Below are 26670 nucleotides of genomic sequence, written 5' to 3' on the forward strand. Positions count from 1 at the left end.
AACGACAGAGATCCTGGACGACTACAGATGCCCAGACCCGATCCCAATCTCTGAGCGAAGCTGCAACACCCAGTTCTGCCCTGCCAAGTGGATGACTCGGAGCTGGTCTGAGGTACAAACTTCATAAGCGTGGCTACAGGGGTGGATCCAGGATTTGGTTAAAGGGGGGAGGGGATCACAAAATTGTCGAAGGCAAATGAGCCGAGCTGCCAAATAGAGCTAGATCTCTAGTGTAGACTTCAGGAACATGGCTCCCAGAACATTTCAAAATATAGATGCTTAAGAGATCTATGCCTTTTTATGGCAATTTAGTGTTGTATATTTATGGATGATGAATTTAAAAAACAGTCATTAAAAAAGTCCCTTTATACGAGCCTGGAGGTGTGTGTGTGTGGGGGGGGGGGGGGGGGGTGGCTAATCAGGACCTGATGCAAGATGTTTCTAAAGATGGAGTACGTCGTCCAAAAAAGGTTACCTACGATATAGCAAGGTATACTAATGTGCATTATAATAAGGATTTCGATGGTACCTTACAGTTCCGGGTAGAGGGTGTGAAGGCCCAGTACCCTCCTCTTGATTAGAATAAACTAAATATAAAGCCCACCTAAACTGCCATATAGTTATAGATCCCATGGGTGGTCTTTGTAGACAGTTTTGACCTGCTTACATTTGCAAATAATGTTCTTTATTTGTTTCAGTGTTCTGGAACGTGTGGACCAGGGGTACAGACCAGGCGGGCGTACTGTGTCAAATCTCCGGTCAGAGGTCACCAGGTCACCGTGTCCGACACCGAATGTCTCGGTCCGAAACCTATGACGTCACGCCGGTGTCACCACCTCAACGACTGCTTTGCAACACCGCAAGCGGCCCCGTTCATCAAGGCCGAGAACTACACGTTCATCCAGTTGAAAAGGTCGAAGAAAGTCAAACTTAATGTAGGGGGACGATTAGTTTTACTTCCAGGACAGTCCTTGACCATAAGGTGCCTGGTTAAGAACTTCCACAGGAAGCTAATATTCTGGAGTAAAGGCTACAAACTGATTCCAATGGCTGGGAGGGTCAGAACAACATTCAGTGGCAACCTGAAAATCCGGAAGGCAAATCCAAGCACGGACGCCGGGACCTACACGTGCATGGCAGGTTCCGAGAGCGTTGACGTCACAATAAACTTTCACACAAAACTCGAAGCTAGGAGAAAAGCGAAAGAGATGAAAAACTATATTATCAATAAAAATAATATATTCATTGGAGTTCCCCCGCAAGACTCCAATGGTAGCTTGTTAACTGAAAGGGGTGTCGTGAGCGATCCACAGTATAACATATCAAAGAAATATATTTTCACAACCGGCGCTTGGTCGCCATGTTCAGTCACGTGTGGTTCCGGAAACAGGAGGCGTAATGTGACATGCGCAAAAGTGACGGAAAAATACGTCAAGATTCTAGGAGACAGAGAATGTATAAAGATGGGTCTTGCAAAACCTCAGTTCATTGAAAAATGTTCTATAAGTTTTGATTGTCCCATCTGGAAAATTGGAGAATGGAATAAGGTAAGTTGGAGATTTAAATATTATAACAGCCTCCATAAAACAATATACGTAAAACATAAACAACTGCTGTAAGACAGAGACAGGCATGTTCAAGAACTCTAGCAATCGCGGTCGCTTGATAGACTGGTTTTTGTGCCTAACGTCAGATTAATGTGAATGATAGAAGACGACGATACCAGACAAATTGTTCGCGAACGCTCAATATTCTGAACACGCCACTGATACACGTAGAGCATGTACATGGGGGAGGGGTGGGGGTCGGAATGGCAATTTGTAAACGTGTATGCAAAGGGGTTTTAAAAGTGAATGACAAAACCATTAATTTTCAATATCGTATTTGCTCAAATCAGAGTCCAAAGGAAGTTTTGACAAGACCGTCGCATGACAGCTCTCAAGAACCACGGTCCGGTGCTTTATAAGAGGACTGCCACTTTACAGGACGACACATACTTCTTTTATGCTATTGTAGCGTCATGTTTTTTAAACTTAGAATTTAATAATATTTATGATTAATGAATTATATAATTAGTTTCCGCTGTTTGTCCAGTGTTCCAGGACCCACTGTGTTCGTGATGGGTTGGGTCAACAGAAGCGCCCTCTAGACTGTGTCTACACGAACGGCTCGATCGCCAGGCTGGAGGTGTGTAATCAGGCAGAGCGACCGCCTCACAAACAGGAGTGTGACAACCACGACTGCATGTCGATGTGGAGGACCACCAAGTGGACGAAAGTAAGAAAATAGTTCTGTATTACCGTAAATCCGTTTCGATATGCTTTGAGACGCAAACTCTTTTAAATTTAGAAATACAAAGTCAGGGTTGACATTTAGCAGTCGCCCAGCTGATCTAGTAAAAGAACAAATTTGGGTGTGTGTGGGGGGGGGGGGGGTCGGGTTGGGTGGGACTAAGGGAAAATGGGCTCATGGACCAATTCATGAAAAGGGCAACCCAATGAAATTTATTTTTAAAAAGAAAAAGCAAAAAGCCCCCAGCTCTAGATAGTAGATCCGCCTCTGGATTATGAATCATAACGCCTAGTCTGAGACACAAACACAATACTCACCCCACTAGTTTTGCATATATAACTATATAAACCGATATCCCCGGATTTACCGTCAATCCGTTACTGAAAGTGTCACTTGGCAGGTTACGAACCTACTCCTCCGATTCGCATGGCATTTCACAGTCCGCGAAGATAACCATTCGGCCAACCAGTACTCCCACAAGAATGGAAGCCCATTTAACCGTAGTTAAGAAAACGTGCTAGCAGACACTTGGTTCGAAACTAATGTAACAGACTTATATTCAAGACGGGCCTTTATTCAAAGATTTACGGTATATTTAAACACATATCTAACAAATTGTCTGACAAAATGTCTGTCTAACAAATTGAATTATTTGATCCTGTGTGGCAGTGTGCATATATAATATCCACTCCAAATTCACCCATTGTTCCCTTGGGAACAATCACCGACATCACCATTCTGGCCCGGAGCAGACCCCTGGCTATCCAGGACTCGACATGCTTGAAGCTCTTGTGGCATATAAGCATGTAAATAATTTATCCGAACCCGAACCGACATCACCAGCGAATACGCATAGGCGTCGATACTAGAGTGAAGTTTGATGACAGTAACACCCCTCCCCCCCCCCCTCCAACTCTGAAATGAGTATATTGCTCCCCCACCATATATTACTGTCGCCTTCCAAGTTACTGGCATCTTCCAACATTTATATATATTGTACAACATTGGGAAATACTGTTATGATCCAAAATTAATGTGTTGTCAGGGCCGTAGCTAGGATGTTTTGTTGGGGGGGAGTGGGGAGGGGGCAACTGAGTAGTTAATAGTCTAAAACTCCTTAAACAGTTAAGAAGATGATGATGATAACTTGTTTAACGTACCCATATACCACTTGGGTTTCGAACACGCACATCCCGAGTCCGACCTCCGATAAGATCGGCGACCTGACTCGGGATGGAGGAGGGGGGGGGGGGTGTAGAGTTGAAAATGGGCAGAATTTTTAAAATAGCACTTAGTAAAAAAGTTAATAGAATAAATTTATTAAAAAAAAAAAAAAAAAAAAAAAAAAAAAAATTACATGCCAAAAAGAAAAAGAATTGACTGCTCGGCCGAATATTTATATAATTTGGAGCATTTTAGAAGGACAGTCCAAAATTAAATAAGAGAAAGAAGAGAGGATCGGACTATTTAATAATAATAAAAAAGAGAGTAATTTCGACATAAACTTTTGAACGCAGATCTAAAAGTTTAAAGTCCGATCGATATGTCCACGTGAGTGGCCTCGTTAAGGCCGTTTGGGTGCACAGCTTATAGGGACGAGATGGGTTGCATCCCGTCAAGAAAACCCCTAGATTGACAGTCGATAGACGTTGAAGGTGTAGTGCTGTGCTGAAATACAGATCTTGAGAAGCCGGATCCGTCTGAACGAGAGATAGTATCAGACTAGGGTATAGTCCAGTCGTCATGGGTTGGTATAGTGGTGCGGACATGCCCGACTCCGGAGGATACGAGATGGTATCACTATAAAGCAAAGTAAAGTCTTAGAAAAGAGTAGTAGGGGCCGCCCCCTCTTCCTATTTCTTCTTAGAGTGGGGCGGTCAATCTTCCAGTGCTGCTAGGACAGTCTCGGACATGTAGAGACTACACGCGAACAACCGTGGCGTTCTGCAGAATGGCCGTCATACGAGTCACGAAAAAACAAGTCAACATAGTCAGACGGAGAAATGACGTGGAGGAGAGGAATCTCGCTGAAAAAGAATCCAACCTGGTGGTGCAGACTGTCGAAACGAGAAGCGTTCCAGCGTTCAATCACTTCCAATGGCCGCATACATCCCAGTAGAAAACTTCATTTCGCTGACAAAAACAACGAAATGAAGGATTCCCGAGTCGAGCACGAAAGCACGTGCAGTGTGCACCAGCGAAACAAACACGTCTTACCGCGTGGAGCTCCAGACTGGAATCAGTTAAGAAGAGAATTTTCTTTAAGTTTCTATAATGGCTTCCGGATTTTTTTCTGGCCCCCCCCCCCCCTCCCCCCACCGCTAGCTACGGCCCTGGTTGTAACAATTATATTTTAATCTGTAAGTATGACTTAACATACTATTTGTATAAATTAACTGAATTAGGGTCTAATTAGATATACACGATTTATAATTTAATAATATATATAACATATACAACTGTTAAAGCTGCAGACTCTGGTTTTAACCCGTGTAAATGAACACTAAGTTTGGTTAATCAACAAACCTGTAACACATCTGGATAAAGTTACAATAAAGTGAGAAAAAAAAGTATGTGATGTTCAAACCGGAAATTACCCACCAAACATTCTAGCGCTTGTCAACATAACCGTTACTTCTCTGAGGTACATGCGGAATTATGAAAAATGTATTTCGTAGCAGTACAAACATCAGGATGACCATAAACACTTCGGATTTACGGAAATAGATATTATTCTGAACAAGAAATTATAAGAGAAAAACGGTTAAAAGCGGTTAAAATACGTCGCAGTGTTTGAAAACTAGGGTCTGTCGCTTTATCATTTTGCAAAGATTATAATTTAGAATGATTATTATTTGAATTGTACTTACCTGTTGACTGGTTGGCTAGCTGCTAGCTGCTGGCAGTCCGAATCTGTTTATGTGAACATGTTTTGTATTGTTTTTTGTTTTGTTTTGTTGGTTTTTGTATACAGGTATCTGTTGTGTTTTATGTTGCAGTGCCGACCACTGTGCGCCAAAACGGGTTTCAAGACAAGGATTTTAACCTGTATCTGGAAGAAGACCAGACTGCCCGCCTGGTCAACGTGCAAGACGAAAGCTCGTCCTTCCCTCAAGAAGGCTTGTCAACCGCATTATTGTGGAGATCGTAAGTAGACTTTAACTTAGGTTATCATAAATCAATGCATTGTAACAGGCATTAGGGTGGCTGGAATTCTATTGTGGAGATCGTAAGTGAACTGAAAATTATGTCAACACAAATTAATAGATTGTAGCAAGCATTAGGGTAGCTGGAATTTTAATCAATTATACTGGGGAGTTACCCACATAAAGGTACCCACACTGTCTTTGATTCGTGTTATGAGTTGACTGGCAAATATAAATGGAGGTGGGGGGAGGAGTGATTAGGGAGCATGCTCTCATGGACCAACTGGCTACCTTAGTGGCCATAAGTAAAAATGTTTTAATATATTAGTATAACGTAATATACTATCCTTATTAAGTAATTAGGGTTTTTGTAAGTACATGTATATCTATTTTATAGTTTAATTTTATATAATACTTTATATACTATTTTACTTCCAATTAGACACCCTATAGCCGATGTATTTTTCGTTTTGTTAAACATTGATTGATTGATTGATTAATTCATTGATTCATTGATTGATTGATTCATTCATTCATCCATTCATCCATTCAGTTATTCAGTAACGAAATGCATTTTTATACAACAAATACAAAATTTCATCAAGTATTGCATCATCATCATCATCATCATCATCATCATCATCATCATCATCATCATCACCACCACCACAGAACAGAACAGAACTTTATTACGCTCAGGTCGTTACACAACGGCATATGAGGAACATACAAGAGATAATAAGATATTGTAGAATTATATAATGATATGATAATGTGCTATACTGAGCAACAGAAGAAAGAAACACGATTTTTTTTCCCACCATACTATTGTTATTGTTGTTGTTTTAGATTGTGTGGACCAATCACGTTACTGCAGCATTGTGGGGATGTTAAAGATGTGTCGTCTGCGCGAGTTCAGGAGGCGCTGCTGCTCCACGTGCAAAAGACTAGCTTCACTGAGATCTTGATTCTCTTCTATTCTCTTCTCTTCTTCTCTTCTCTCCGCTCCTCTGGGGAATTCATGTTACAATTCTAAAGGCGCCGTCATACGATATGAGTCTCTCGTACGAGGATTGCTGATTATAACAAGACAACGTTACGATTTTATTGATTGTTATTCAATCGATCGGCTATTCTCGTACTAGGCACTCGTATCGTGTGGCGTCGCCTTAATCTAAGGCGTGTTCAAGAGGCCGAGCACTGTTTGTTGCACCTAATGTTATATTTAGTGTCATAGGATGTGGCGTGTTTAGTCTCCGTGCTTAAAAAGGCTCATACAGACTGGATGCGGCGCGTGCGTGCGGCCCGATTGAAAGAAAGAAAGAAATGTTTTATTTAACGACGCACTCAACACATTTTATTTACGGTTATATGGCGTCAGACATATGGTTAAGGACCACACAAAGTTTGAGAGGAAACCCGCTGTCGCCACTACATGGGCTACTCTTTCCGATTAGCAGCAAGGGATCTCTTATTTGCACTTCCCACAGGCAGGATAGCACAAACCATGGCCTTTGTTGAACCAATTATGGATCACTGGTCTGTGCAAGTGGTTTACACCTACCCATTGAGCCTTGCGGAGCACTCACTCAGGGTTTGGAGTCGGTATCTGGATTAAAAATCCCATGCCTCGACTGGGATCCGAACCCAGTACCTTCCAGCCTGTAGACCGATGGCCTAACCACGACGCCACCGAGGCCGGTCCGGTTCGATTGATGCGTAGAACTGATGCATCTGTGGCTTGAGTTTTGGGCATATACACCATATACAATTATTTTCTTTTGGTCGGCCGCATTCGTTCTGCAGACGCACACGTCGCACGCATCCAGTCTAAACGTTCTCATTGAAACTAATGTATTTCGATGTATTTACTTTTTACGGTGCATCCAGTCTATAGGAGCCTTTATAAAAAGTTTAGAGTCAAGACTCTAACAATCTTTAACGTCATGGTAACGCCATTCAGATTGTAGGATATGTGTGTGACGTCACTAGAGATTTGAGTATTGACGTTTATAACCTTTTATGAGCACGAGGCTGTACGTTTGCGGACTATTTGACTGGTACCATCGTCTTCTAGCACATCACATGCATCAACTGTTCGGTGCAAAAACCAGTCTAGCAGCGAGAGTAAAAGCGATCGCTCGCCGTCCTGGACACTCCTCAGGATGGAAACCAGTCAAGTTGTTCGCTGACGCACTCGATCTCAAACACGCCAATAGTCATGATGCACTACACTGCGTTTACACAACTTTTAGTTCTATCACGGCATTCACACACACACACACACACACACACACACACACACACACACACACACACACACACACATATATATATATACCACACACACACACATACAGACACATACACATACAAACAATACACACACACACACACACACACACAATACACATATACGCACAGACACACAAATTTACGCACATCCAAATCCACACACAAACAGAAACACAAAAAGAAAAACTCGCACAAAAAAACCCCACAGACATACATACACACATACAAACATAACCACACAAACACTTTGAATAAATCTGTCTTACTGTTACGTCGGCAATAATGGCTGATAACGTTTCTTGCTCTAGTCCATTTGTCAACAATGTGTGACAATTCGAGTGAAAATATTATTCACTGGAAATTTAAAATTGCTGATGTATATTTTATTTAAATTTGTATTTTATTATTGTCTGCTCATAAACTATAATGCAATTGTATGAGAGTGTATAATTTTGTACTTGTCCAAGGTCAAACTATGTTCGCTAGGTAAGTAACAAATAGAGTATTAAACAGTTTGAAATACGGGTCATACATGTATACTATACATATTTAATGGTGACAAGGAGATCATTATTTCTGTTTCCTTTTACCATGTCAATTTATAAAGCCAGACCCGTAGGAACGGAAGGGTGGTGCAAAGTGTTTACGTCTCACCCCCCATTCGTTGACCACAAAATGTACTCTTTTCTTTCTTTCTTTTTGTCCAGATATATACATGTATATAAAAACTAAAATTACGTTTTAAACAGTTGAAAATTGTTATCCAGAATATCGCAATTTATCCAAAATATATTTGTTCTTCGGATGCTAGGAAATTGCTTTTGAAGTAGTCTAAAGATAAAACAGTTTGCTTGTGCCCCCTCTCCCCAACACTGCAGATACCGTTCCTACGGGTCTGATAAAAGAGTTTTTAATTAGTAAATATCGTTTGGCATAGGAAAGCAAATATGTATGTTTGTGTTCATAGCGTTCATTAGTATATATATATATATATATATATATACAGTGAAACTTGTGTTAATTAGCAATGATCAAAAGAAGCACATGTATACTGAACAAAAAAAGAAACGCAAATATGTTTTAAAAACTATTGTGATAAAATTAATATATTAAAATTAATAATTAGACACAAAAGTAAATGAGATTCAAACGGAATAATTTAAATGTTAAAACTAAATTAATATTTGTGGGGGTTGGGACGTAGTCCACAGGTAAAGTGCTCGCCTGATGCGCGGTCGGTCTAGGATCGATCCTTGTCGGTGGGCCCATTTTGCTCATTCTCGTTCCAGCCAGTGCACCACGACTGGTATAATATTGAAGGTAGTGGTATGTGCTATCCTGACTGTGGGTTGGTGCATTTAAAAAAAAAAAATTGCTACTAATGGGAAAATGTGGCAGGTTTCCTCTCTAAGACTTTAGGTCTGAATTGCTAAATGTTTGACATCCAGTAGCTGATGATTAACAAATCAATGTGCTCTAGTGGTCTGGTTAAACAAAAACAAACTTTAAATTTAATATTGGTGTTTAAACTTTGTTTTGTTTAAGGACACCATTGGAACACATCGATTAATTAATCATCGGCTGCTGGATGTCAAACATTTGGTAATTCTGAGATTTAGGATTTAATCAGAGAAAACCCGCTACATTTGTCCTAATACAGCAAGGGCTCTTTTATATGCACTTTCGCACAGTCAGGAAAACACATACCACGGATATTCGTGTTTCTTTTGTTGTGCAGTATATTAAAAATACAGGAAGATTTAAAGGTACATCTCCCTCAAAAATCATTTGTTCAATATTTCTGTAAAAATACTTACAATTCCTTGCTTAAAATATTAATTTATGCACATTTGTGTTCGCGTCCAAACGTCCGGTTGTCTACGGAAACTGTAGAAAGCATTTTGGCGCTAGTACTGGTGTACGCTGTAAAAGTGGCAGTCCTCCTTCAGATGGCGTTGAAACCATAATTATATGAAGGTCAAGATCAGCTCTCTTCTATAGACAAAACATCCGACATTGAGACATGGCTGTACACTCTTACGACCTCTATCTTATCTTTTGGTTTCAGTCTTAATAACAATATACAGATACATGTATATGGTATTGAATTTGCAAATGGCAGCTTTATAATCGTCGAGTAGGCCTACGTTACGGCATGTATTACCCACTTTTTAATTTTTATATTGTTTTGGTGTATTATCGTGAGTTTTTAAAGAAAAAAAATTATTTGAGGGCGAGGTACATGTACCTTTAAAAAAAAAATCACATAGGCTGGTCTTTAATGACCGGTGGATGTTAAATAGAGGTGTTTTCTTGAACAGTTCCTACTGTACTTTACTGAGGTTTTATTAATGTGTCATTTATCTGCTGCGTGCGTGTGTGCGTTCGTGCGTGTATATGTTGATGGAGAGTGAGAAATATCTATGTACTTTACCATTTAGCAAACTTTATCAGTGTTTAAAACTCTTTAATTGAAGTAGCAAACGTCTTGTATCAGTGCTTTTTAGACGCATTTGCTGCAGTATCTTAGCAAACATAATTTATATGTGCCATGTGTATTTTCTTCCTTTGACAGTCCCCTGCTATTTTATCTCTTACGACAATCACAAGGAAGGACTGACCAACTCATTATCATTTAAGGCGACGGCACACGAAACGAGCCTCGTACGAGAATAGCCACCAGAATAGCTGTTTGTGACAAGTTGACTTTACAATTGCTAATCGGTTGCTAACTGCAATCGGCTTTTCTCGTACCATGCACTCGTATCGTGTGGCGTCGCTTTTCTTTCGCAAAGGTCCGATAAGGGAAGCAACTCTCATTAAACTCGATATGCAGGCAATACTAGACGCGCGAATCAAGCATGTTATTATGGGAGTTGGTATTCGTAAAATCACTTTTATTATCATGGCCTTAATATACAGCCTAATGCTTGGCGCACACCCACCGATTAACGTCGACTCGACTGTCGAGTCGGCAGTAGTCTGAAAATGTGAACGCACACACCAGCCGATGTGAGAGTCTAAAGGGGGTAAAACTGGAGATTAGACGCGAATGTTGTGCCTTTGCCCGACGTTCATCAGTAGGTGTATGCCAAGCATAAGGCATGTGCATTTGAATTCAGAGGCATATCTGAAATGCTATAAGTAGACAGATGATTGTTTTACGAAATGCGCTGTTTAGAAAGTTTGACTAGATATGCTTTAGTTTGACATATAATTGATCAGCCTAGTTCATATAGTCATAGATAAAGCTTTCGCCACATGTGATTTACAAAAGGCGTTCATACGAATTATATATGCAAAACATTTTTCACTTAAATTATTTTTGTAAATGTATCAAGTTGTACATGTGTAATCATATCGCATGTACCCATGTGTATATCTATGTCAATAAAGCTATTTCGTGTGAAAGTGTAACTCGTTTTATTTTATTATTTTTAGTGTTTTACACATACACGGTAAAACTGGAATACCCAACTCCAGTGGCGGATCCAGAAAATCCATTGGGGGGGGGGGGGGGGCAGTGACATGAGGTGGAATGTCAAGGGAACTTTGGGGAGAGGTTTGGAGGGGGATCGTAAAAAAAAAATGAAAATTAATATATAATAAAATTATAACTATCGGAAAATTTAGGGGTGGGCCGGGCCCCTGCCCCCCCCCCCCCCCCCATATCCGCCTTTGAAATCGACTTGATGGCTGTAGACTGTGCTCATGACGGGTGTTTCCGGTGGGGCAGGATATGAACACCTGATATCACTGTTTTTATAGTGATTCATGAGTGCATGGGCTCTGTCCTGTGCTAATTTAGGATTTCTAAGGTGGTCTTCGGAGTGGCCGTGCAGGAGTGTTGAAACATCCTGTTACTGATCTTTAAGGGGAGTGGCAGTCCTCCTATTGGCGAGCATCCGATAGTGGATCATGGATTACGACTTTGTCTAACGTCCTTTCGACTCTGCCTTGTGCAACTATAATATTTTAATAAATGAGTGACGGATGTAAGGGGGAGGCTAAATTGTGCAACAGTTATATTTGTATTGTTTTGGGGGTTTTTTTACGTTGGAGAATCCGACGAATTTCTTCGGTAATGTTTGTAACTTTCGGCTACATGCATTGCGCCCCCCCCCCCCCCCCCATGGATTTTCTGGATCCGCCACTGGTTTTGTCGTTCAGATTTGCATGATACAAGTTGAAGAAATAATCAAGGTCTTCAACCTGCGTCATAGCGGACAGCCTAATACGCGGACCAAACGTTCACTTCAGTGCAGATTTTTGGTGTACATTAATTAATGAAGAAAATCATTGACACATCAAATACACAGTATTACTACCTGCATGCGTATGTTCAAGCTGTTTCAAGGAACATAATCGTACGGGGTCTTATTTTTGTGGGAAGGGGTAGGGGGCAGGCTATTTTTGACCCGAATTAAACGAAAATGTCTGGATCTGAATAACAACAATTATTCACAGCATTACTACCAAAGAGCTATATAGGGTTGCAAACAAATCACTACGCATTTTAACATGGATTACAACTAATTTTGCAGTAAGAATGTTGGAAATACATGGTAAAAAGGTCGCAGGTTAGCACATTTTGCCCTAATATCTGTATACATTTTGCCCGAATTTGGGTTTTTGCTCCAGCATTAGGAGGGGATGGGGACAGTTGCCCCCAGTATTTGTATTTGTAAACACTTCGGTCCAGTATTTTATTTCTATTAATCAGTAGCTACTGGGTGTCAAACATATAGTGATTCTGGAATAGTCTTGTATATATAGAAAACACGCTAAAATAAATCCCATTAATAGCAAGGTTTTTTTTATATGCACTATCCCACAGACAGGATAGCACATATCACGATCTTTCATATATCAGTCGTGGTGCACTGGCTGAAATGAGAAATAGCCCAATGGGCCCACTGACGGGAATCGATCCCAGACAGACCACTTTACCAATGGGTTACGTCCCGCTCTCAGTGTCTACAATGTCACTGTTTATGATAGTACTCATATCATGTTGTATACTGTTTAATACACACCCGCACAGAACAATATACACATTTTATTATAATTTGTAAAATATTAAATGAACTTAATATAAAATTGCATACATTATATTATAAAAAGCAAATTTCGAGCTTTATTCGTTTACAAATTAGTACCTCGTGAATATTTTCTAGTCACACCCGAAGTTTAAGTTTGGATCACCTTTCAACGTTTCAGACATAATGACCGTGCCACATAGGCAAATATCAATTTTCTTACTGGTAAAGGTACGTCAATACAATACAACTTGTAGTAACGATCTTTTGCATTTACGTCGATTAAAGACTACAGTTACGTATAGAAAGTAGGACATGTATTAATCGCTCGAAATCTTGTATGCATACAACTATGCTAAATATCACAGGTACACCCAAACATAAACCCCAAGTATTAATACTATAGTTACATATAAAAGAGTATCATATAACGGAACTATTACACATTCGGCGTTATTGATTGGGGGGTAACTGTGCTAAATATGACAACAGATCACCGTTATCTTCCCATTTAGCTGACCGGAAATATATTCGTATCCGTAGTCTGTTGTTTAATTGTGATTATTTTATTGCAGACAGCAACTATTAGACTGAAGTTGATACGGGAGAGCATGTAGTATGTAAACACGTGTAGTCTGTTAACATTGAAGACTTTTTGTAGTAATTCTAGCCTATGCAAATCTAGTGTGTTTTGTATAAAATGGCTGTACTCTAGCCAGGTTTAATGGGTGTGTTTGTTTAAAACAATATCCTAGGAGAAAAAGCTGAACATTAGGGGTTGTCCTTTTCATTTTATGTTGCGTCCAGGCAGCAAAGGCAGGCGCGTGTGTAGGGGAGTGTTTCGGGGGTCAAAACCCCTTCCTGGTTAAGCACATTTCCTTTATTCTCAATATATTTTCCAGGGGAGCATGACTCGACCTCCTTATAAACTTCAGTCACAGCAGTCTAGTCCATGCCCTGCTAAAATTCATGCGCACGCTCCTGAAACATGCAAACAAACCCACGGCCCTACAGATATTAATAAAAGTTCTATAGCCACTATATAGAAACATAAATCGTAAAATAAACACCTCGAATTGTCTGTGGCCATATGGTTTCCACAAGACGCGCAGTGATAATCTACCTTTAGCGCACACGTTCAATTTCTTGATTTATTCAGCGCGTGTGAACGGCTACGTCGATCGAATTCACGTGGTCACAGGTTTCTTCAACGCGGTTGGCTCGGAAATAAAATGTCTTTGGTCTTAGTAATGCTCGTTATTGATTTGAACACGTGGGTGCGTGGCACGTTATTTTAACTCCGGGACTGCGGTAAGTAACTTTCTACATATCATTGATCATAATTAATTACTAGTGTAATAATGGATGTACGAACTGTCATACATATCATGAAAATAATGTTTACCTTAAACATGACAATAAATGTTAAGTTGTTTTCATAATAATAATAATGTATTCGCCGTAAACATATACAGTTCATAGGCACACATACATTATTCATAACATAAATATTATTATACATACAAATAATACATTATCAATTGTTTATTATACAATTATACATACACATATTATATATACATTAACCCTAATCCACCATTATGTTCATCGCATAATAATACATTGCAGTACATTGTGGAGAGTGATACGTAGATTTAATATAAATATAAATTATCCTTTCTCTGAAAATTACAATAAATGTTAAGTGGTTTTCAGAACAACTCTGTTTATTCGTCTTAAAATAATTGTGTTAACGTTGTTCTAGAAACAATTACTTGTGGTTGGGGAAGGATTGGGACGGTTTCATTCCACACTTAGAACATTTAATACTAATCTAACTACCATGACATTACCTAGACTATGCGAGTTCCATTATCTTTTCATTTGTCATTTTTCCATAATTCAAGAGTCCAGTTGCTACACCCATATTATTATATGCGACCAAGTACTTATAAATTTAGAGAACTAATGGATAATAAACGAATTAGTACCCTAAAGAAATTAGCATGTTTCATAAATATAATCACTAATGAATTCAAACGCCCTTGACTACAAACACCATCAAAACCAAACATATTTAATAAAATATTATCATTATCCACTGCACCATATACAAGTTTAACAATCTATTCGTTTATAAGTACTTGGATACCCGTATATCTGTATTAAATATCTGTATTATTACATAATATATTGATGTGCGTAATTGTATATGTTTGTGTATGTGTTTGTGAATCTATTGTAATTTACCGGCCTCGGTGGCGTCGTGGTTAGGCCATCGGTCTACAGGCTGGTAGGTACTGGGTTCGATCCCAGTCGAGGCATGGGATTTTTAATCCAGATACCGACTCCAAACCCTGAGTGAGTACCCCGCAAGGCTCAGTGGGTGGGTGTAAACCACTTGCACCGACCAGTGATCCATAACTGGTTCAACAAAGGCCATGGTTTGTGCTATCCTGCCTGTGGGAAGCGCAAATAAAAGATCCCTTGCTGCCTGTCGTAAAAGAGTAGCCTATGTGGCGACAGCGGGTTTCCTCTAAAAAAAACAGTGTCAGAATGACCGTATGTTTGACGTCCGATAGCCGATGATAAGATTAAAAATCAATGTGCTCTAGTGGCGTCGTTAAATAAAACAATCTTTACTATTGTAATTAATGTATTTACTGTCAACCATCTTTTCACGTGTATATAACAAAATGTTTATGTATGTATTCCTCCTATGCCGTTGTGTAACGGCCCGAGTGTAAATAAAGTCTTGTCTTGTCTTGTCCAAAACCCAGCAGGCTCGCATGCAAACAATTGTGCAAGGGGATCTAGAATTAGGCGAGCAAACTTTTATGAGGATTGGTCATTCACCCCCGGAAAATACAATGAAGGAAAGAAAATTCGCTTGAAGCATGGGGTTCGACTCCCCAGTCTTGCCTCAGTCCAGAAATATAAAGTCAGTTACATCTACGTCTTCAAATGATTATTTTGGGGACTTCGATTTTTTATTTTTAAATCACAATTTATATTTCTAATTTTATTATTTTGTACAAGGACACGTGCATATCATTATTTTGGACAATTGCAAATTAATTCGCATTCTTAAATCCAGCAATGACCAGTCCGAAATATTAAATATATACTATACTATACTATACTATACTATACTATACTATACTATACTATACTATACTATACTATACTATACTATATAATAAAATAATAATATAATAAAATATTTTTTAAAAACAGGAAATATTTTGCCTGGGGTGGGGATGGGGACTAATGGGAAAATGGCGCCTATCCCAACTTACATAAAAAGGGCATCCAAATAGGAAAAAATGAAAAGAGGGAAAAAAGGAGGCACTCTGGAGAATAAGGTATTGTTATATATATAATGATGGTGATGACGACGACGACGACGATGACGACGATGATGTTGATGATGTTGACGATGATGTTGAAGATGGTGATGATGGTTATGATGATGATGATGATGTTGATGTTGATGATGTTGTTGATGATGATTATAATTGCATGAGGGTGGCTAACGGAAAATATTCGTGTTTGATTGTTTTGCAAGGGAGGTGTCGATCTAGACTACTCCCTAAAATTATTAATCATATGACCCCCTCGATATAGTTGTATTTTTCAAAGGATATATTCTGATATAGAAATTGTATCGTACTGTATGGAGTAAATAATGGTGGTGTGTAACCTGATGTAAATAGTTTTTCATCTTACCAAAAGGGCGAGCTAAAGGCTTATATAGATTGGATGCGGCGCGTACGTGCGGCCTGACTGTTGCATCTGATGCGTCTGTGGCTTACGTTTTTGGGCATATAAACCACATACGATTATTTCATGGCGGCTGGCCGCATGCGTTTTATAGACGCACGCATCGCTTCATACAGTCTAGACAAGCTCATTGAAACTAATGTATTTCGATTTTTATTTTATTTTTATTTATTTATTAACCGCACCGCACGTATGCGCTGCAGCCTATTTGAGTGTTAAAGTTCATACCAGTCTTTATCAAAAGTAGGGTTTTCGACAATAATTTCTATTTGGTTTGACGTCATCTGCTCAAAGTTTGAAATCATATACAGTGAAGCTCCTCCAAACCAGACACCCTCGGGACCAAGTAAAAAGTCTGGTTTTAAGAGGTATCCGGTTTAGAGAGGTTCTCTTCTGTACAGATATTTAAAAAGGGACCATGAAAAATTTCCGGTTTGGAGGGAATTCCGGTTTACAGAGGGTCCGGTTTTGAGAGGTAGTTGTATTTTCGAAATAATATATTCTGATATAGAAATAGCATTGAATTTAACAATCAACCATTTGACTCGTGCTTACATCCACTGGAAGTTTCAAGCACGACTATCTTGGGCACATTCTCCCTAGATTCCCCGGTGGATGTGTCCAAGACAGGTAGTTTTGAACTGCATGGAGTAATTAATGGTGGTGTGCAACCTATAGACCTTTACATACACAACTATTTGTCTTTCCAGATCACCGCAACATCCAAGGATGAATCTCTTTGACTTCCTTCTCGTCTCATCCGTCCTAGTGACAACTCTGTCGCTGGATCTGAAGATCAATGATCTTCCAGAAGAACCCCCGGAGGAGGTCCTTGTCACGGAGTGGGTGTACCTGGATGTGAAGATCGACAATTACTACGACGAAAAGACGCCCTATGAGGGACGAATGATCATTGGGGTTTTCGGGGACATAGCTCCAATGACGGTCCTTAACTTCGTCACACTCGCAAAGGGTTACAGGAAGGGAAAAGTATAGTCTTTTTTCTGTTTAACAGAATGTGCACTCCAAAACATCAGGCACGGCGGAGCAGATGGGGGGGGGGGGGGGTAAATCTTATTGGTAGTAAATCTTAAGGCAGAGATGAATTTTATTTGTAGAATGCAGGAAATTGCATTTCAGGACATCTAGTTTTTAAAATTTTACGAGAAAGTATACCCCCGAAGCCCCTTAAAACTTTGCTTTGCGTCCTCGATCTCAGCCAGCTCCCCCCCCCCCCCCCACCCCTCCTCCCAGTGTCTACTTGCTTCCGCTGTGCCTGCACATTGTTTAATCAGTGTTTCTAGGGTGTTGAATATATCTTTCCATCGGTTTTACTATCAAATTTTAATAACTCCTCAATACCTTTCATATATTTTATGTGTTTTGTGTCAAATTCTAATAAAGGTTTGTTTTGTTTAACGACACCTGTGGAGCACGCTGTTTACTTATCAATGTGTTCTAGTGTTGTCGTTAAACAAAACAAACTTACAAACTGTTTACATAATTATCAGCTACGGGATGTCAAAGCTTTTGTTACATTCTGACAAGTAGTCTTTAAAGAACAAAACATTTTTTTTTTAAAATAATTAAAAACAAAGTTCATTATGCACAGTCTTTGATATATCAGTTGTGAAGTTCTTGTTGGGATGGGAGATCGGGGGTTCGAACCTACGACCCAAGCATCACAAGCGAGTGTTCTTCCGACTTTGCTAAATCCCGTCTAGTGAAATTGTAATAATTACTCGAACATACATTTGCTTTAGTCATTGATTTTACAATCAAACTCTAATAACTACTCAATACATATCCTATATCTAGTGCAGGACGTAGCCCAGTGGTAAAGAGCTCGCTTGTTGCGCTGTCGGTTCGGGGTCGATCCCTGTCGGTGGGCCCATTGGGTTATTTCTTGTTCCATCCCGTGCACCACGATTGGTAATTCAAAGGCCATGGTTGTGCTATCCTGTCTGTGGGATGGTGCATATATAAAAGGTCCCTTGCTACTTGTGACGGAACATGCTCTTAATTTTGTTTTCGCCTGTGGCGATATTAATTGTGTTAGAGGGCCGAGTGCAGTTTCATTGCACTTAGCCCAGGAGGGGCAACTTGTTACGTAATACTTCTGCGCGACAGTCCTCGATCGGTACGCCTAATACACACCCAGAGCAGGTGTGGAGGCCATGTGGCTAGTAGTTACGTAATATCTCCGGTAGTGCTGTTTATGGCCAGGGGATTGGTCGCGGATTGGTGACAGCCAGACTGACGATCAGAGAGAAATATACCGACTCTGGTAGAGGTGGAATATCAGATGATAAGATTCGGTGCCGCGATTTACCCCCAGGCGATATTTCGATTTATAATAAATAGCTAGTGTTTTAGAGTTATGGGGAGAAGCAATAAGGACAGAACAAGGAAAAGCTTCCCGGGAAACGTTGTCCGTTTGGACTTTGGTAAATATTTTTATTTCTGCTCTGTTGTAAAACCTTGATGTGATTGATGTGACTTTAAAATATTTTAATACTGTATTATACCAATATTCTTTAGACAGTGTCGTCGGTCATCTGACGAAGTAAATCGTAGACTTTTGTTCTAACATTATACGAGTATTTGGGAATATAAAGCTTAGCCAGTCATCCTAGAAACCTAGGTACAAACAGGTGACTGTAGGTTATTTGTCTTTATTGTGATAGTGTAAACCAGTATTAATTCTGTGTTACAAGGTTACTGAATGATTAAATTAAGGGTTAATTAAAAATTAAATTCCAGTTAGGAATAGTGTTGTAACGTCCTTTATTAATTAAGTTCTCCTGGCAGCGTTTCTCAATTATCACACGTAATACTGAACGAGTAGTAACGGTAATTAAAAAGATTACAAGTTAGGAATAGAGTGGTAATTCCTTTATTAATTAACCTTCTCCTAGAAGCGTTCTCTCATTATCACACGTGTGGGTGTTGTGTGTCACGGTGAAGTGATTTGCATATTAAATGTGTAACCTAGACACCTAGAGATTAACTAAGTAAAAGGATCATCAAATTTGGGTTGTTATTATTGTTTGTTATTAATTAACTACTACGGCTGTATTTTGTCAGCGTAGGTTAATACAGATTCCAAAGTGTATAAATGTGTGAGTGTTGAAGTTTTCTAGTGAACTTAACGTGCTATAATAATATATACTTTATATAAGATCGTATCTCTGATCATACCTAGACGAGCCAAAGCGGTTTTGAACTGCCTGTTACGGAGAGATCTAATAGATATACAGTTAGGAGAGATATTTGGATAATCGTGTTTTATTCAGTTACGGGAATTATAGAATCCCCGTGACACTACTAATGGGAATATGTGTTAAAATTACCAAATGTTTGATATCCAGTAGCCTATGATCATAAATCAATATGCCCTAGTGAAACGTTTGTTTTGTTTAACGACACCACTGGAGCACATTGATTAATTAATCATCGGCTATTGGATGTCAACCATATGCTCTAGTGATGTCGTTAAACAAAACAAACTCAACTTATTTATTGATTTTACAATCAAATTCTAATAAGCACTCAATTCCTTTCTTATATCCACTGATACTATCACTATGGATTTATTATCAAATTCTAATAACTATTCTTATACTGTTTTTTAATGGTAACTACAGTTTGTCGTTTTATGGGAAAGTCGTTAACTGTCAATGTGAAAACACCTGGCCAGTGGTAAGCGCGCTCACTCGATGCGCGGTCAAAAAAATGTGGGATCGATCCCCGTCGTGCCGATAGCCCATTGGGCTATTTTCTGTGTCTTCAAGCCAGTGCATTGACGACTGAGTATATCAAAGCTCCGTGGTACATAAAACTACATACCGACTGCGCAATATAGTGTGGGATGGTGCATATAAAAGATCCCCTGCTGCTGATCGAAAAGAGTACACCATGATGTGGCGACAGCGGGTTTCCCTCTCTCAATATCTGTGTGGTCATATAACCATAATATAATATTAAATAACTAATGTTTTGAGTGCGTACTTAATAAAACATTATTAATTGTTTTCAGGTAAAGGGGATTCGCCTTCATCAGATGAGGTATAATTGGGACAGTTTAAGGTGACGTCACGCTGTGTGTACGCGGCGGTGCGCACATGACGTCATGGCACGTCAGTCGTGACTCTCTGGCTTGTCTCAGTGGAGGGATGGGGAGCGAGGATGATAGCTCCTTTAAACGTCAAGTATGAATGGACTCCAAGTTTGAGTCTGAAAGATGTGAAATAAACCATCACCTAATATTCATTGTTTTTTATCTTTCGTGCAGATTTCCTCTCGATTTATGAATTGACTCCTGTACACCGGGTTATTCCGTTTCAGTCCCATACAGTATTTTGGTGACGTCACTGACAAGGATGGATCTGGGGGTGAGTTGCCGCACCTAAACCTTCGTTTTGACACCAGTAAGACCTACATTGATCAACCTTTAAGAACTAAAGAGGTACATAGGGAGTCGTTTGATGTTGCCAACAGGAGGAATCAGTAATGTATCTGCAGTTGACAAGACTTTTTTTGGCAGGGACCGGTTGAGCCCTGGGTCCGCTTAAGAACATGGCTTTTGATCATTGCTCCGAAGTTTTAGGCAGCTAGCTGATTTTTCAGGTTGTGTCTGTTGAACTCAGCGTGGTACTTGAATCTAAATGGGTATGCTTGGATAATCAACTAAAAAAACACGAAAATTGACGTTTGACTCATCATTCTTTCTGAAGTTTGGGGTTGAACAGTGATTTGGGTCTTTTCCTTTTCTTTGAAATTGGTTGTTCTCTAAAGTTTGGCGGGTCGTATTGGATGTATAAATTGTAGACTCCTGAAAGCTGGATTGTACCCTAAAACAGCTCCGCGAAGTAGTCTTCATGGGAAGACAGAAGGGAAATCCTTTGCCGAATCCCTACGGTATTTGCTTCGTGATTGCGGGTGGGTGGTTTGAGCCACATTGAATTAAAGGGGTTCGTTGTTGGGTTTCCTGTAGGGTTTGTGTGAGTCAGTTTCAAGGTTCAGGGTGGTGTCCAGATAGTTGACTATTTTCAGGTTGGTCTGGATGGTGATCTTTAGGCCAAGATCTTTGAATATTTTGATGAGCATTTTCCTCATTCTGTCTGCTTGGCTTCCTGATGATCTGCACTAGAACTGCTAGACCGTCATTTCTGTACAGTCCGGACGGGAGATTGTGGAGGTATTTGTTTGAATTGGGGTAGGATGAGGAGTCCTACTAGTTCGCACACTTCTCGCTCCATCATATCCGCCCATGGTGACGTCGAATGCATTACCTTTGTAATTTTTTCACCCATTGCTGTTCTTTGTTGTCAAAAACGAGCATTTTCGGACCAAAGCATGATAGTTGTGTATTCATATCTGGGATCACTGTATGCTTCTTCGCCCATTTCAATGCCTTGTCGAGTAGTTCAGGTGTTACTAACGGGTAGAAGTCCACAATGTCGAATACCAAGAGGAAGGATAGTTCTTTTTTAACATGCAGAGCTGAGAACCATTCAAGTACAGCGGAAAGTGTTTAACTCCATTGGTTCATTTGCGTCTTGAGTCGTGTTTCACTCTTTATTCGGTCTAACATAATTTTGCTGATCGTACCGATTTCGCTTTTTGCTGGATTGAGAGTCTGCAAACTCTGGATTAGTGGCAAATTGTCCTTATATATTACTATATATATACAGCTCATTGGTACAATAACTATATATATACTATATGCATATAGTACATCCATATAATACATACATATATTACTATATATATATATATAATATATATATATATATACATATATATATATATGCATATATACATCCATATAATACATACATATCTACTGGGTATTTACCGAGATGGCATGAATAAATTACTTATGAGAAATAGTGTGATTCCAGCTCCACTGTTAATTACCAAAAACATTTTATACATATATACGGTTTCTGTCTTTTCCCCCTATAATATATCAAGATATTAATGTAACGACAGTATCACTTTCTGTCAATCTTTTTCAATATCCTCTGTATACACATAACATTAATTTCGGTTCACAGAAACTTGCTAACTATAAACCACACGGTCAAAACTAGGTGGGGCTTAATTAATTTCCAGTGTATATTTGAAACAGTTGTCTACTTCAGTTCTACTTAGACAGATATTAGCTAGAATTTTATTGTTGTGTTTTAAAGGGACTGTTCTGAGATTGCAACCATTGTAAGATGTGTCCGACTAACAGAGCCTTTTTGGAGAATAATAAAAATGACATCGTTTTAGAATACCAGTGCATGTAAATCCAATGTGTTCGCGGTCGTGTGCTAATATTTGCAGCAGTCATTATTCATTTTACTTCGTAATAATAATTATTGGAAGGTAAAATCTGGTTTAGGCTACTACAAACATTAGCTATTTATCGTTCCACGACTGGTATATCAAAGGCCGTGGTATATGCTGTCCTGCTTATGGGATGGTGCATATAAAAGATCCCTTGTTACTGGTGGAAAACATGTAGCGGGTTTTCTCTCTAAGACTATTTGTCAAAATTACCAAATGTTTGACATCCAATAGCCGATGATTAATAAATCAAGGTGCTCTAGTGGTGTCGTTAAATATATGTAATTTTAGTCATCAAAAAGGATCTGTTTGTCGTAAACATGTTACAGTGTAAGCAAACTTAGACCAGTCACTTTAAAAAGATGATTTTAAAAACAGAGCCTGACCTTTTAAACAGATACAGAACATTTTATTGGGAAGGGGTCAGAGTTCTCCAGGTAGCGTTCAGAAATAGTTTTATATACAGTGTCAACATAATGTGTTGGTCGGCCAATGAAGTTTGTTTTATTTAACGATACCACTAGAGCAACATTAATCATCGGCTATTGGATGTCAAACATTTGGTAATTTTGACATGTAGTCGTAGAGATGAAACCCGCTATATTTTCCCATTAGTAGCAAGGGATTTATTTATGCATCATCTCACAGACAGGATAGCACCTACCACGGCCTTTGATATACCAGTCGTGGTGCACTGGCTAGAACGAAAAATAGCCTAATGGGCCCACCGACGAGGATCGATCCTAAATCGACCGCGCATCAAGCGAACGCTTCACCACTGGGCTACGTCCCGCCCCTAATTGTCCAATAGTCGTAGTTTTAATTGTGCTTAAGTGCCATTAAAACAAAACATATTTTTAACTACTTAATTTTTACTGTAGATGGTAAGTAGTAAACAAAAAAAAAATCTCCTACACCAAGTGATCTTAAGTTCTTTAGTCGGAAAGGGGTAAGTTCTCACTGTTTGACACTGTTTCATCAATAAATGTATAGCATGGCTTTGTCAAAACACCACTTGGAATTGGTCTTGTGAAGATGTGTAGAATTTGGTTTAAAAAACAAAACATGCAGGGTCGAATTTGGTTTAAAAACAACAACATACACGGTTCGAATTGACTTACAAAACTACATACAGGTACAATGCTTAAACACCTGACTTACACACGTGTAACTACATACACGTACAATGCTTAAACACCTGACTTACACACGTGTAACTACATACAGGTACAATTCTTAAACACCTGACTTACACACGTGTAACTACATACAGGTACAATTCTTAAACACCTGACTTACACACGTGTAACTACATACACGTACAATGCTTAAACACCTGACTTACACACGTGTAACTACATACAGGTACAATTCTTAAACACCTGACTTACACACGTGTAACTACATACAGTACAATTCTTAAACACCTGACTTACACACGTGTAACTACATACAGGTACAATTCTTAAACACCCGACTTACACACGTGTAACTACATACAGGTACAATTCTTAAACACCCGACTTACACACGTGTAACTACATACAGGCTTCGTAAATTCTGCCTCTGATGTTCTTGAAACGTATTCGTTAGCTTTGTTCAAAAGGAAAAAGAAAATGTGAAATTTACAAGAAATCGTCAAAGAAAAATAATATATAAGGAGTAATTTAGACTAATGGTAATTCACTAGTATGTCTCGTTCAAACCTGCTGTAGCCTATAATTTACACGGTCCGTGTTTTCGTCGTTTTGTTTTATAGGATACGTTGAGAACCATAGGAGAATTAAAAACCAAACTTGGAAAACCAAAGAAAAATGTGACGATTGTTGGAAGTGGATCTTTGGATCTCTTAAGGAAGTACACGCTAACGAAAAAGGAGCTGGAATCCGAGCACGATACTTTAGAAGCTGATCTATAATGGTTAATGTGTTAATAACATTTTATACTGAAATGAAATCCCTCATATAATGTTATGTATTCATATATTCCTGCAACTTTCATTGACCTGGGCAGTTTTCTTTTGTTTTCTAAACTTTACTAGCTTCAGAAAGCGTTCATAAGATACAAATGTTACCATTAATTATATTATTGTGGAATTTAGTATGCATTTAATTTATGCAAGTCACCGTATCGTTGACACTGTAGTCATCATAGCAATGCATTGTATATTTCTGAAAGCTTGTAAATGTCATCCAGAACATTGTAACATCTTCGTTGTCGAAATAAACATGTGTATCAACAAACTCAGTGTTTTCATCTGGAATCTGCTTTTAAACTGTTGCACACGTGAATTTAAATCCAACAAATATCGGAAGGAATGAAAACACCGTCAATCATTTACACTATATATATATAGATATATAGAGAGAGAGATAGAGATAGATAGATAAATAGATAGATAGATAGATAGACAGATAGACAGACAGATACACACACACACACACACACACACACACACACACACACACACACACACACACACAAACACCTTTAATCCACATTTCTAACCCTTCCCACCATTCGCCAACCTATTTCAGTGCACTTTCAAGTCAGTATTTATTTTAATCTATTTGAATCATACAATAATCATGTTATCGTGTTTGAAATAGAGAAAAACCCGTGTGATCATTGCTCAGATATACTGTACTGGAACCTTGATGATTAGTACAGAGATTTATAAATTTTGGAAAAAATTGTTTACTTATATATTGTACCTCTTCACAAGACTAGAATCCAAATAATATTTTTTACAAAGCTGAAATTCAAGTATTATATAATTACAAATATTGTAAAAAAAAAATATGTTTTGAAAGTATTGTAACCTATGTCGAATTTTATCACTAACAGGGCCTCTAGATTATGGTAGCCCCACTCGCATGGCTAGTGGTATTCAATGCTGGGCTAGTAAATAACTACTATCGCTATGCCCGACGGCTAGTGAAAAAAAGTTGTCAAATGCTGCATTTAAGTCTATTTTGTAAATACAAATATCCTTACCCCCCTTACCCCCCTCCCCCCTCCCCCCCTCCCCTCCATTTTAAGGTTTTTTAAACTCTATTTCCCTCTAGGTGACATATCCGATTATTACTAGTAGTAAAATGTATTATTGACTTAAAAGTAGGGCTAGTGAATTTTTAATTATATCTAGTAAAACATTTAAATCACTGATCCCATGGCTAGTTATTTTTTATAAAAAGTTCTAGAAGACCTGCACTAGTACTATACCGGACAATTCATTAAAAGAAGTTCGTAATTTTTGAAATTGAAAGCGGTGAAATTATTTCTCTATGTATTCTTAAGCTGTTATGTTTATGTTTTGTCGAAGTAAACATTGGACTCGACATTGTACATAATACGGTTTGGAAAGCTAAACGTTTGTTTCGTATAAAAGAGCATACGTTAAAAAAAACAAAATCAAATTTGCTTAAATTTTATTTTACAGTTTAATTAGGGAGAAAACCTGTGTTTGAACCAAGCAAACCAGTAACTAATATTACAAATTAAAAGTCCCGAGGCAACACCAATATATTGTAATATACATATATCTAAAATGGTATGATATAAGCCAGTGGCGGATCCAGATAATCCATTTCGTGGGCACTGTTGACATGAGGCGGAATGCCTAGAGACCTTTAGGGGAGGTTTGGAGTAGGGTCGTATAAAAAAATGAAAATTAATATATAATAAAATTATTAAAATAATTTAAGGGGGCCCCGGGCCCCTGGGGCTCCTCTGACAGTGGCGGATCCAGAGAATCCATTTAGAGGGGCGGAATG

At 38.8% G+C, this 26670-nt stretch overlaps 1 protein-coding gene and 1 long non-coding RNA gene across 2 annotated transcripts in view; both read left to right on the forward strand.

The window, feature by feature from the left end:
• Positions 1 to 6830, forward strand: part of LOC121376589 (ADAMTS-like protein 3) — a 49307-nt gene extending 42477 nt beyond the window's left edge. Inside the window, exons 9-13 of the mRNA XM_041504488.1 lie at positions 1 to 112; positions 699 to 1547; positions 2095 to 2277; positions 5292 to 5439; positions 6288 to 6830. The exon at positions 1 to 112 is cut by the window's left edge and continues 93 nt beyond it. Coding sequence (XP_041360422.1) covers positions 1 to 112; positions 699 to 1547; positions 2095 to 2277; positions 5292 to 5439; positions 6288 to 6406 — 1411 coding nt within the window. The 3' untranslated portion in view covers positions 6407 to 6830. The remainder of the gene's footprint in view (positions 113 to 698; positions 1548 to 2094; positions 2278 to 5291; positions 5440 to 6287) is intronic.
• A 7171-nt stretch (positions 6831 to 14001) lies between these two features.
• On the forward strand, positions 14002 to 18127 carry LOC121376605. The gene is made up of 2 exons (XR_005958499.1): positions 14002 to 14083; positions 17266 to 18127. It is a non-coding gene; the product is annotated as an uncharacterized LOC121376605 (long non-coding RNA).
• The last annotated feature ends 8543 nt before the right edge of the window (positions 18128 to 26670 follow it).

This window comes from Gigantopelta aegis, chromosome 2 (genome assembly GCF_016097555.1).
Source record: "Gigantopelta aegis isolate Gae_Host chromosome 2, Gae_host_genome, whole genome shotgun sequence".
NCBI classification, from domain to species: Eukaryota; Metazoa; Mollusca; class Gastropoda; order Neomphalida; family Peltospiridae; genus Gigantopelta; species Gigantopelta aegis.